Source organism: Microcebus murinus, chromosome 24 (assembly GCF_040939455.1).
Source record: "Microcebus murinus isolate Inina chromosome 24, M.murinus_Inina_mat1.0, whole genome shotgun sequence".
Classification (NCBI taxonomy): domain Eukaryota; kingdom Metazoa; phylum Chordata; class Mammalia; order Primates; family Cheirogaleidae; genus Microcebus; species Microcebus murinus.
In genome coordinates this window covers 25,755,583-25,767,403 of record NC_134127.1, presented here as the reverse complement: position 1 = coordinate 25,767,403, position 11,821 = coordinate 25,755,583, and the positions used below count along the sequence as shown (strand labels likewise).

General features: G+C 41.1%; 1 protein-coding gene across 1 annotated transcript; it reads left to right on the top strand.

Moving 5' to 3' along the window:
- The first annotated feature begins 5,625 nt into the window (after positions 1-5,625).
- DEFB108B (defensin beta 108B) lies at positions 5,626-11,449 on the top strand. The gene is made up of 2 exons (XM_020282803.1): positions 5,626-5,683; positions 11,286-11,449. Exons 1-2 carry the CDS (start codon positions 5,626-5,628, stop codon positions 11,447-11,449), a joined length of 222 nt encoding a protein of 73 aa, XP_020138392.1.
- The last annotated feature ends 372 nt before the right edge of the window (positions 11,450-11,821 follow it).

The window sequence follows — 11,821 nt, the reverse complement described above, 5'->3', positions numbered from 1 at the left end:
CCATGGAGGGGGATCGGCCTGTGTCAGGGGATTCACCTTCCCCAGCTGTGGGGCTTGTGCCAATGGTGGGACCCCAGGTAATGTTGGACACAAACAGACAGTGCATGAGTGAATTATAGAAACTCACATTGTGTTGAAATGGCAATTATTTAACAGGCAAGCAAAGTGTTTTTAATGAAGTTAATTGTGTAATAAACTGAGTTGACATGTAGGAGTAAGTTGTAAACTGTAATGTGAACAACAAACTAGGAAATGATTCTGTATTTGGGGTTCAAATGACTGAATTTGGAGAATTTTTAGGTTATTCCTGTGAACTGAATCTCTCAGCAATGTCCCTTGCCTGGGCAGGAGGGCCACAGGTAGCAAGATGAGGAACAAGCAGGGCTTGAGTTCGCTACTTCTGTTACAATAATCTCAGTAGGACAATTGACCCCTGTGAGATAACACACACACACACACACACACACACACACACTCAGTCACTAGCCAGAGGAAGACAGGAACAAATGAAGAGGTCAGGTTTGGGTACCTGGGGCCACAGGGCAGTGCTGGCTGCATTTCTGGATGAGCCCCCATGTCCTAAATACTTGTTTTACATTTTCAAGTGTTCTCAACATTTCAAACATTTGGAGGAACTTTCTACGTGCATATGTTTAAAGTATATGAAATTTAGTGAGAATTGCTGAATGTTAGGTATTGAATTTTAGGATTCTGCTTAGAAGGTGTTGGAGAGGATTGCATTTATTACTGGGTTTCATGATTTTCCAGTTGTGCTGTATTATCCCTTGTGCATAGACATGTTTGGTTTTGGGTTTGTGGGATATCTATGAATCATATTCATGACTTTCACTAACTGAAATTGGAGTAAATTTTAAAGACAGGTGTGATGTTTTTACTTTTCCATGCCTTATTTGGGTATAAATTGTTTCATGTATTTTAGTTGGTTATCAAAGTAATTCTCATAGAGTCTTGTGGGGATATAGCAGGCTGGGAAGCCTACATTTTTTTGGAGATACATGCTCATATTGCATGGTCAGTAAATGTGACATTGTGTATACATGGTTATTAAATTCAATTGTAAAGCTGTAGTTTTTAAATCTGTTTCAATGTTAATAAAATTCATACCAATATGACATATCCAATAGGTACTTTGGTTTCTTTTCTTCCTGGGAAACAGGGTCTGAATCTTTACCCAGGGATGAGTGTAGTAGCAACATCATGGTTCACTGCAAGCCCCAACTCCGAGGCTTAAGCCATCATCCTGGCTCAGCTGGAAAAACAGACCAGTGAGTCCATGCCTGACTAATTTTTGTGATTTTTTTGTATAGTTGGAATGTCCTATGTTGCCCAGGGCTTAACTTCTCAACACCTCAGACTAATTTCTTGGTAGTTCTAGTCATCAAAGTTTAATTAGCTGATAGTAATGAAAAACATTACTATTGTTTTCATGTTGATGGGAAAAGTATAGACTTCCTTAATTTGAATGGATAAATCATGTCCTGTGTGAAATAAAAAAAGAACTAAAGGTAAAGAGGGGAAGTAAAAACAGACGTCTGTATAAACATAGGCGGTAATTTTGCTCAGACAGTTTTCTGCCCCCCCCAGCTCACTGCCCAGGCCCTGGCCCTGTGAAGTCCCTGCTGCCGCTCGGGTGAGCAGCGTGGAGATGGAAACGAGGTCCAGAGCAGATGGAAGCTGCAACCGCACGTTCCCCGCCGCCCATCGCGACCCCGTCGCCCTCCGGAGCCCGGGACGCGGTGGCACCGGCTGCGCACGCAGCGCCGCTTCTCCCTCCGCGCGCGGAAACGGCCTCTGACGTCACCTGAGTTCGCGCCGTTCCGAGGGAAGAATATAAACGGTCTGACGAGAATAAGCCGTAGCCATAAAACATTAGAACCATTTTATTAATACTTCAACCTGGTGGAAGAAGCCCCGCCCCGCTGCACACACCACGCAATCGCGTGGAGACAAACCGGAAGTCTCAGGATCCACCAGGCGGAAGTAGAGACTGACCCGGATATGGCACGAGGGAGGCGTCTAGACCCCGCCCTGTAGAACGCCCAGTTTTCCGATGACCCGGAAGCAGTCCTTTCTTGCCAGAGTGAGTGCTGGTGTTTCTGAATCACAACCGGGTTCTCTTGCCCCCATCGCCTTGTCTTCTGCCCCTGGGTCCGTGATTGGCCTCGGAGGCCACAATCCCTACAGCCACCCGCAGAACTCTTGGGTCGTCTTCAGAGGCAGTCAGGAGTCCTCACAGGGAGCTTCTCCTCGGGATGGATCCACAGTGGGTTTCCGTGGGCGGAGCGCGCATGCGCTCTTGCGGTCAGGAATGGAAGACCTGCGCGCCCTCTGCCGGCTGTATTGCCGCAGTGCAAGAGCTGAATTGGCATCGCTGAATTTTGTTTTTCAGATTTTTCAGTGCTTGAATTTTGGAAGTTCTAATGGAAGTGCAGCACGGTATCTTCTCCTTTGAGGAAAGTGGATAGAAATAATAAGAAAAATACAAGTTCGGAATACAAAAGTGGATTGATTTTCTTTGTGTGGACGGAAGACGGGGTCGAATAAGAAAATTGTGTGTGACACTATCCTGGTGTATATCTGCCACTATGCATGTGTCCAATCCCATAGCACTTGTCAACACAAATAGTACATCTTATTGTGGGTGAGAACCACAGGTAATGTCAGCTACTGGTTGGGAGTAAATTTAATGCTTAAGTAAATAGATGAAACTATCAATATAATGGGTGCTCCTGCTTGGCCCAGGCCCTGCGTCTCCAGCCAAGATGCCAAGCATTAGAGTTGATTGTCCTCGTGTTCCCAGTCAACTTTAAATAAACCTGGCTGCAGTGGAGAATCACTGTGGAGATTCTAAAATAATGCTGTATCAATTACAGCTAGGGAAGTGCTCATTTAATTCGTATCAGGAAGGTTTACGGTTTGGGGAGTTTGCCAATTTGGCTAAAACTCAAGTCATCCTAGTTTGTATCCTGAGAGATTTTCCCTTGATCTTTAGGGTCAGTGTTGGGGGGGCGGGTTGAAGGAAAACACATTTCCAAGCTCTGGGCTCAAAAAAGAGAAGGAATACTTTCTCATAATGTTCATTTTGATTGTGGATAAGAACACTGAATGAAATATAAGATGGGCGTGTGTGGTGGCGGAAGGGTTGGAGAGCTTCATTCTTCTGTTTTGCCTTGTGAGCTGCAGTAAGGGTAGCACAGCTGTGTGACTGTCTGGGTGATCACTCAGAACTGACCTGAATAAAATGTGTGGTGTCCTGAGATGGACTCCTACCCCCACTAGGGTTCAGAGACAAATCCAAGGAGCTGTCTGTGGGGTATGAAAGTAGAGCTGCCTTATTCTTTGACCCCAGGAAGCTCCTCAGGGCAGAGAAAAAAACACAACAGTTTATACCAGATTTCTTTGATGCCGCTCTCAATGCTCAACTAAATCCAATTCATGGCACTCTGGGGAACCAGACAGATGGTGCTAAAGATCCCTGTTATGTCAACTCCAGGGATAGATAGAGAACAGTGGTTTTGGTGGAATTTGGGATGAGAAAAGGTGTGCTGTGTGGAAAAAGCTGTCGAAGGCTGGAGAGACTCAGAGAGGGGTGCTGAATCTCTACCCACATGCCAATGAGAACACATGCAAATCTGTGTCTTAGAATTGCAAAAATAATACTCAATCTCCATCAATAGATTAGATTTTTCAGCAATAGGTTTTATGGTTTGAAATGAATACATTTGCAAGTATTAATATATTGACAAACAGTTCAATTTCTTACACGATTCTGCATTCAATATTCTCAGATCAATACATTAACACGCCACAGTTTTATGAGTAGACATTTTCTCAGAATTCAGAATGATTTGATAAATTGTGTTAAAGGTATATTTTGGAGTCCACTTTCCATCCTTGACCCAGTTTTCTGACCAGAAATCTAGCAGGCCATTTCTTCACATTGATTCTTGGATAGATATCCCCTCAATGTGAGAAACTCGGTGTTAACTAAGGAATACATGATCAATGAGGACTTTCTCCTTTTGTAGCACTAAGAGTATTTTATGCTGTAAGAAATCTTACATGTGCCAGAAGTCTTGCTCTATGAATAAAGGGTGTCTCGTGATTTTTCACCAAATAACTTCTCCAGTATGACATATTTTGTATTTCACAAGGGTATTCACTGCTGTTTTAAAGCCTTTCTTCTCATATTTCTTGTTTTTCCAACTATTTCCTCTCAGAGTTTTCTTGTACACACCAAGCCTGGTGCTTGGAAGAATATTTTTTCACCTTATCTACAGAACAATAAACTAAGGCATTTATTTAACAATAAACTAAGGCATTCCTACATTAATTATACACATAAGTGTTCTATCTTCTACAGATTCTTTGGTGTCTTTTAAATTATAGCTGTGGTTCACTATCTTAAAATTAATTATATTGACAGTTTTGGTTCTCTTGTGTCAGCTATGATCCAACCACTCACAAGTTATTGCTACCTAGATGTAATTTATTCTGGATTCTCTTCTGTGTAAATTTACTTGTATAGACTGAAGAATAAGGATACCTGAAGTGCCAGTAGTTATCTTCCATTTGATTACAGTGTTTCTTCAATTAAGTCCTATGGTGTGTTTAGATTTTAAAGCTATGGCTAGAGTCTCATGATCATTTCTTACATTCATCATTTCTAATACCATGCCATTTAAAGTCAAAGAATTTTCAGAAGACATTTGTAATTTTCTCTTGACTATGAATGGTCTTGTGTTGCCTAAGGTTAGTACACTGGGTAAAGGCTTTCCCAACTTAGATTGGCATTTATATGGTTACTCTCCAATATGAATTCTCTTGGATGATTGAAGGCCAGATTGTTGACTGAAGGCTTTCCCGCACATCACATTTATATTGTTTCTCTCCAGTGTGAATTTGAACGTGGTTTCCAAGTTCACAGCATGAAATAGAAGCTTTTTCACATAGGTGACATTGATATGGTCTCTCTCCAAGGTAAGCTGTCTCATGTCATCTAAGGACAGACCACTGACTAAAGGCTTTTCCACATACATGACATCCATATGCTTTCTCTCTGTGAGTTTTCTCATGTTGTATAATGTGAAAATACTCACTAAAGGGTTTGTGACATACATGGTCTTTGTACAGTTTCTTCCCAATGTGAGGTTCAGATCAGGAGCGAATAGGGTGATTCATTGTAATTAGAGTTAGTAAAGTCTGCAAAGTATTCACTAACAAAATGTCTAGTCCTTAACTAAACTAACTGATTTCTCAACATAGCCTAACTCATTGTAACTCAATATAGATGGATGTTTATTCACAAACTTTAATCTTTTGCCAAAATGTTTGTAGCTTATGTTCCTATTTAACAAGGGTTTCTGGACAAACTGTGCACCCACATCCTTCTAATGAACTGAATGTCCAAAAAAACATGGACTCTCAATGTTCCCATGAGGGCCATTCTGCACACATAGGGCAGCTCTGTCCATGAGCATCACTAATGAGCACAGACAGGCACTTAGGATCCAGACAGAAACATTCCACTGGTGCTAGACAGCCAAAGACGGAAATGCTCTCTGCCTCCTGGAAATGAAGCCAGGCCTCCTTCTCTCTGCAGCCATGAGGATTCCTGTCCCCCTCTTTACCATTCTCTTCTGTATGAGCCAAGTTCTACCAGGTAACAAAATACACTTTGCAGAAGCCTTGGTGAGAGTAGAGTGCCTGAGACCTTACAGGGATCCAATATGTAAAGCAAAATGACCATCACCTATGACCGAAAAGGGGGTTTTGTAGGGAATCTGGAAGACCCCTTGGCTGAGATTCCTGCAGCCACCTGATTCATTAGTTCTCCACAGCAACTCTGTTAGATGAAATGGAAGCAAGTTTGTTTCAAGTAGTTGAAACCCTCTTTACTCCATCACTAAATGTGAATTTAGTTAGGCAGGTTTGCTAGCAGTTTCTAGATCTTGACAACAAAAGAATAGGGTATTATTCTACAAACATTTGTCTTAAAAACTTCTTTACTTCTTTCATCAAAAGTGATTTATCCTAATTCACTGCTGTAAGAGCTACTCCAAAGCCATAGTGGTCTCAGGCAGAAGGGACTAGGGGTCCCTAGGTCTCCTTGAGAAGATTACTGTACTCTAAGAAATCTCCAATCCATTGCCTCATAATATTCATGGTACTTTGGGATTGACTGTCCCTTAAGGCTCCATCCCAGTTCCAGGCTTTCCCTCTTCCTTTTCAATGTCTAGTTTTCTAATGTAGAACTTAAACAGAAGAACCAGAGATGAACCTACAACAGAGTATATTCTGCATCCAGGATGCATGTGTGAGTCACAGGTGTAATGCACCTTGCACAGACATGCTTTGGGGTAGTGTGTGTAGGACACTTTTCTTTTACCCATAGAAGTGACCAGATATCCAAAATAGATCTGGACATTGCCTGAAACTCCTGAATATGTAGATCCAAAAAATAATGAACAATTTATTGCCTTGAATCATGTGGAATATCTTCTTATCTTCTCCTAGAATTCAGGACCTTGAGGGTTGTGAAGGAGTCAGAAAGTGGTTACAGATATGTGAGAAGGTGGACAATTCTTTTGTATTTTCAGGAACTGTCAATTGCTGTACTTTATGTTGTTTGAAAAAAGACATTACCCAAAATTTACAACAGAAAACATAATGAGAGGCATGCATATTCTTGGTGAATCCAGACCATCCTGTCTTAATCTGTGATAGCAACTTTTGAAGGGCTACACAGTGTTAATGGGAAGCTAGACCCTCAGGATTGAGAGGTGAGGGGCGGTTTGTGAGACAATGCCCATTTTACTTCAGGAAAACTAATCTGGAAGAAGTAAAAGGAAGAGGTTGAATTGGGGAGAGAACAGAAGTAGCAAACTAGTTCACTTTTTTAGATATTTGTTAAGCATCCACTGTACGTGGTCTTACAAGGAAACAAGCAAAGAACAAAAATGCAGGACCTTTGACTCCCAAAAAGCCATAGGTTGGTCGCTTTGACTGCTGTATAGTCCAGGGAAAAGTTAACAAGCTCCTAAATTATAGCATTGATATAGGTTGGAAAGAGGTTTTATTAATTAGAGTTATTAGAGAAATAACATATGACCAAAAGAAAGCCAAACCACAAGTAACACAAGGCTTGAAATCCTAAGGCAAAGCGTTGGGGATCCTGACTGTATGTCAGGTTGTGGAAGGAAAATCATGGCAACAGTGAATATTGATAGTCTTCAAGCTGTCCGTCCCAGGATTCCCTCTGCACCTTTCCCTTGGTAATACTGTGTGTTTCTCTGTGTGTGTGTGTGTTGTGTCTTTGCATGTGTGTGACATATGTCCTCCATCCCACATCCCACATGGGTTTGGGGAGGAAGGACAGGCTGGTCAGGACCTACACCCCCATGGATGGGCTAAGCTACTCCATCAGAGTGTGAAGAGCTGATATGTAAGAGACTCATTCAACATTTTATAAACTACCTTAAAAATGCTTTCATTTTTGTGAAGAGAAGATTGAGTAATTTTTATTTTTTTTCCTTTTATTTCATCATGTTATGGAGGTAGAGATATTGCTGGGGTTACAAACATTGCCCCTGCCCCCCTCGCTCCCCCCATGTGTCCTATCCCGAAGTGGTGTGCACCACACACGCCATGTAAGCATACACCCCTTTCCTCCTCCTCCTCCCACCTGCCCACCACCCGATAAAAAGTGGTTTTTTTTCCTTTTTTGTTTGCTTGTTTTTGTTTTTGTTTTTTTACTTTTTGGTTACATAGTATATCCTTGCCTCTCCCTAAGAAGGGTTAGAGTTATGCCCTTCCCCTCTAAAATGCTCGCCACATCCCTAAGATTGGGTCCTCCCCACCGCCGCCGAATCCCTGGTGAGCACTGCCACCATTTGAAAACCATAGTTTTAGTCAGTACCAATTTGATGGCGAGTAGATGTGGGGCCCATTTTCCATGTCTTGTGTCACCTCACTTTGGATAACTGGCTTAAGCTTAATCCAGGATAGCATAAACAGTGCTAGCTCACAGTCATTTCTTAGGATTGAGTAATATTCCATTGTGAGCATATACCACATTTTAATTATCCACTCGTGAATTGACGGGCACTTGGGTTGTTTCCATGACCGTGCAATAGTGAATTGTGCTACCATGAACATTCGGGTGCAGATGTCTTTATAATAGAATGTCTTATGCTCTTTAGGGTAGGTGCCCAACAATGCTATTGCAGGGTCGAATGGTATTTCTATTTCTAGCTGTTTGAGGTATCTCCAAATTCTTTTCCACAAAGGTTTCACTAATTTGCAGTCCCACCAGCAGTGTAATAGTGTTCTTGTCTCTCTGCATCCTTGCCAGCATTTGTTGTTTTGGGATTTCTTGATATAGGCCATTCTTACTGGGGTTAGGTGCCCATCAAAATACCATCAGCATTCTTTACAGATCTAGAAAAAAATAATTCTTCACTTCGTATGGAACCAGAAAAAACCTTGTCTAGCCAAAGCAATCTTAAATAAAAAGAACAAACTGGGAGTCAGTCTTCCTGACTTCAAGATTGAGTAATTTTTAAACAAATGCAGAAGTATTTTTAACAAAACACAAAAGCAGTTAGCCTCTTTACAATTAGCAGAGAAGCTATGAGAACTGCAGACACTATGAAATCAGTCAGTGACAAGACTCTAAAAGGCCTTGAAGATGATCTAGTTCCTTATTCTTGCTGTACAGAGGAAAAAATTAAGGCCCTAAAAAGTGAAGTGCCTCCCTCAAGAGTGGGCTCAGTACCAGAGTTAAGGCTTTGTCTTTCCTTCCTGGCTTTCCCTGCACATCCCACCCTAGGGTTCTGTCCTGCTGCTTCCTTTGTACAAATCCCAAAAGACTGGCTAAAGGTGATGCCAAATCCAGTTATATTAACTGAGTAGCACACAAAACTGGTGACTTCAACTTAGAAAATAATTATCCTTCTGATTCCTAAATCCCCATCTGATTCGTACTTATTAAGTAGTCACCCTTGCTAAACATATGGGTTTGATTTTAAAAACTAAATTTATCAAAAAATAAATGAAAATGAAACGTGATGTATTCCAACCAGAAGCAAAAAATATATTTAAATATGTCTTGTATCCATATCCCCAGAAATTCAATGCTTTCAATCAAGCTTTAAAACTTCCAAATTTAGAAAACCTAATTCATTTTGTTTGTTTTCATATTCACCCAAGCAAAATAGAGCCAAAATGGAATGCAACAAGACTAGAGAAGAAAATACAGGACTCTGCTAAAGACAGCAGTCTGCATGGAAGGAAGGTGGGGTCCTCTTCGGTGTCCTTAGGTGGACATTTGCAGCAGGACTGCAATTTTTTTTGAAAGTCTGGGGTCAGAGAGGAGGATACAGAGAAGAAGGAAGAAGGGGAAATAGAATGTGGTTTAGGATGCCCAAGCTTTAGCTTAAGTGTCTCTTCCACCTTCCTCAGTACATCACTAGGTGATCATGGGCAAGTTTCTTCCTTTCCCTTGGTCTGATTTCTTCATCTTTAAGGTAAGTGACTAAGCAAAATAATCTGTTATGTTTATTGTAATGCTCACATTTGTTTCTAAAGCAAATAGCTGGCAATGACAGTATGCCCACAATATGCAACATACAAGGTTCACTAGCAAAGAACAAATTAAAAACAAAAGCACTCATAAACCTAAAATGCCCATAAGGTGACTTGAATTCTTATCAACGAGCAACAGAACACCATATTTTTGCAAAGCTCCTTTGCGATTTGGAAATTTAACAGCCTGAGCAAGAGCAAGACCCCATCTCTACTATAAATAGAAATTAATTGGCCAAATAAAAATATATAGTAGAAATTAGCCAGGCATGGTGGTGCATGTCTGTAGTCCCAGCTACTCAGGAGGCAAGAGGATCGCTTGAGCCCAGGAGTTTGAGGTTACTGTAAGCTAGGCTGATGCCACGGCACTCTGGGCCAGGCAACAGAGTGAGACTCTGTCTAAAAAAAAAAGAGTGATTTGCCACATAGTGCAAGACATGGCAACGGTTCACCCTCTATAGCATGCTAATCTCACATGACTCTTCTGGCTGCAAAAGGCCAATTTTAGCCTGTGATAAATGGGCCCTATATATATAGTACTTAAGTAGTTACAGATAAAAGGAAGAGATATTCATATAAAGCTTAAGGATCAAAATCTCAGATTTCAGCTGGTTTCTTCCAAGTGCTCAACACTTAGAATGATCATTGATTTAAAAAAAAATACTCCTCTTAAAATTACTTCCCAATTCATATTTTAGGTAAAAATATGGTGTTGCATATTTTGATCTTCACATCCATTAACTAATTCATTCGTAACAACTGAAGAGTTAAATTCAACCTAATGCATTTGGATTTCAGTCCAATTCAATTCAATAGGCATTTACTGAGTATGTCATAAATGCCATGTATTGATTTGAAGCTGTTGAATCAGTCTCTGTGTTCCAGAATAGAAAAAATTAGAATCGCGGGTTTGGATACCTCTCTTGTTGTCAGCAAAGAGCTACAGAAGTAGTCACTGAAATGGTACACTTTATCACATATGTAGTCTGCTCAGAATTCAACCACTTTGGGAACTATGGCCCATCCTTAAAGCGGTGCGATCTTAGGACATAAATCAAATACTACTCAATGTTTTTTTTTGTTTTTTTTTTAGACAGAGTCTCAATCTGTTGGCCTGAGTAGAGTGCTGTGGCATCAGCCTAGCTCACAACAACCTCAAACTCCTGGGCTCAAGGAGGCTCAATTTTTTTTCTAAAAAAATAGAAAGAAATTAATTGGCCAACTAAAACTATATAGAAAAAATTAGCCAGGCATGGTGGCACATGCCTGTAGTCCCAGCTACTTGGGAGGCTGAGGCAGGAGCCCAGGAGTTTGAGGTTGCTGTGAGCTAGGCTGATGCCACGGTACTCTAGCCTGGGAAACAGAGTGAGACTGTCTCAAAAAAAAAAAAAAAGCCGGAGTGTACACGCCCTGTAATTTAAACAAGGGGAGGGATTCTCAGCTCCGGCCTTTTGTTACTTAGGTGCACCCAATATTGTCAGATTCTTCAAGAACGCCAAAAGATTCAAATTTTTGTGTAACAGCAGATTACTAAGTGTTCATTTAAGAAATAAAATAACCAATGCAACCAAAACACATCCACACAAGACTGTTTCGAGACGCTGTATCCCACCTCCATGGAATTCAATGAAAATTCAGGGAGACTAACAGATGGTGCAATGACCCTTTTCTGTGTGCAGCCAGAGGCAAATTCAAGGAGATTTGTGAGCGTCCAAACGGCTCCTGCCAGGAATTTTGCATCGAAACAGAAATCCACGTTGGGAGATGTTTAAATAACCAACATTGCTGCCTGCCCCTGGGGAACCAACCAGTCATTGAGAATACTACACCCACCCAGAAATAAAGCTACAGCCTTTTGTTCATTTGGATGTTTTATATTCTCCCTTTCTCTTTGTCTGTCCTTTTCTTTCTACAGGGATTCTTACTGAGTCCTCCATAAAGAATAAAGCAAAGCTAACAAACACAAAACTTATTTTAAAAATTCATATTGTATGTACGATCACTTGATGACTATTTGGTTCTCTGCAAAATCCATCCTTCTATCTGGTCTGGATGCCCTCCTGGTTGAACATGACCTGGGGGACGGTGGGGGAACTTTTAGTATACCTATTTTGTTTTTTTGAGACAGGATCTCCCTCTGTCACCCAGGCTGGAGTGCAGTGTCATGGTCACAGATCACTGCAGCCTTGAACTCCTGAACTTCAACCATCCTCCC

Coding starts and splice junctions, on each gene's coding strand:
- DEFB108B (XM_020282803.1), top strand. CDS start 5,626: ATGAGGATTCCTGTCCCCCTCTTTACCATTCTCTTCTGTATGAGCCAA. Junction 5,684..11,285: donor TATGAGCCAAGTTCTACCAG/GTAACAAAATAC, acceptor TTCTGTGTGCAG/CCAGAGGCAAATTCAAGGAG.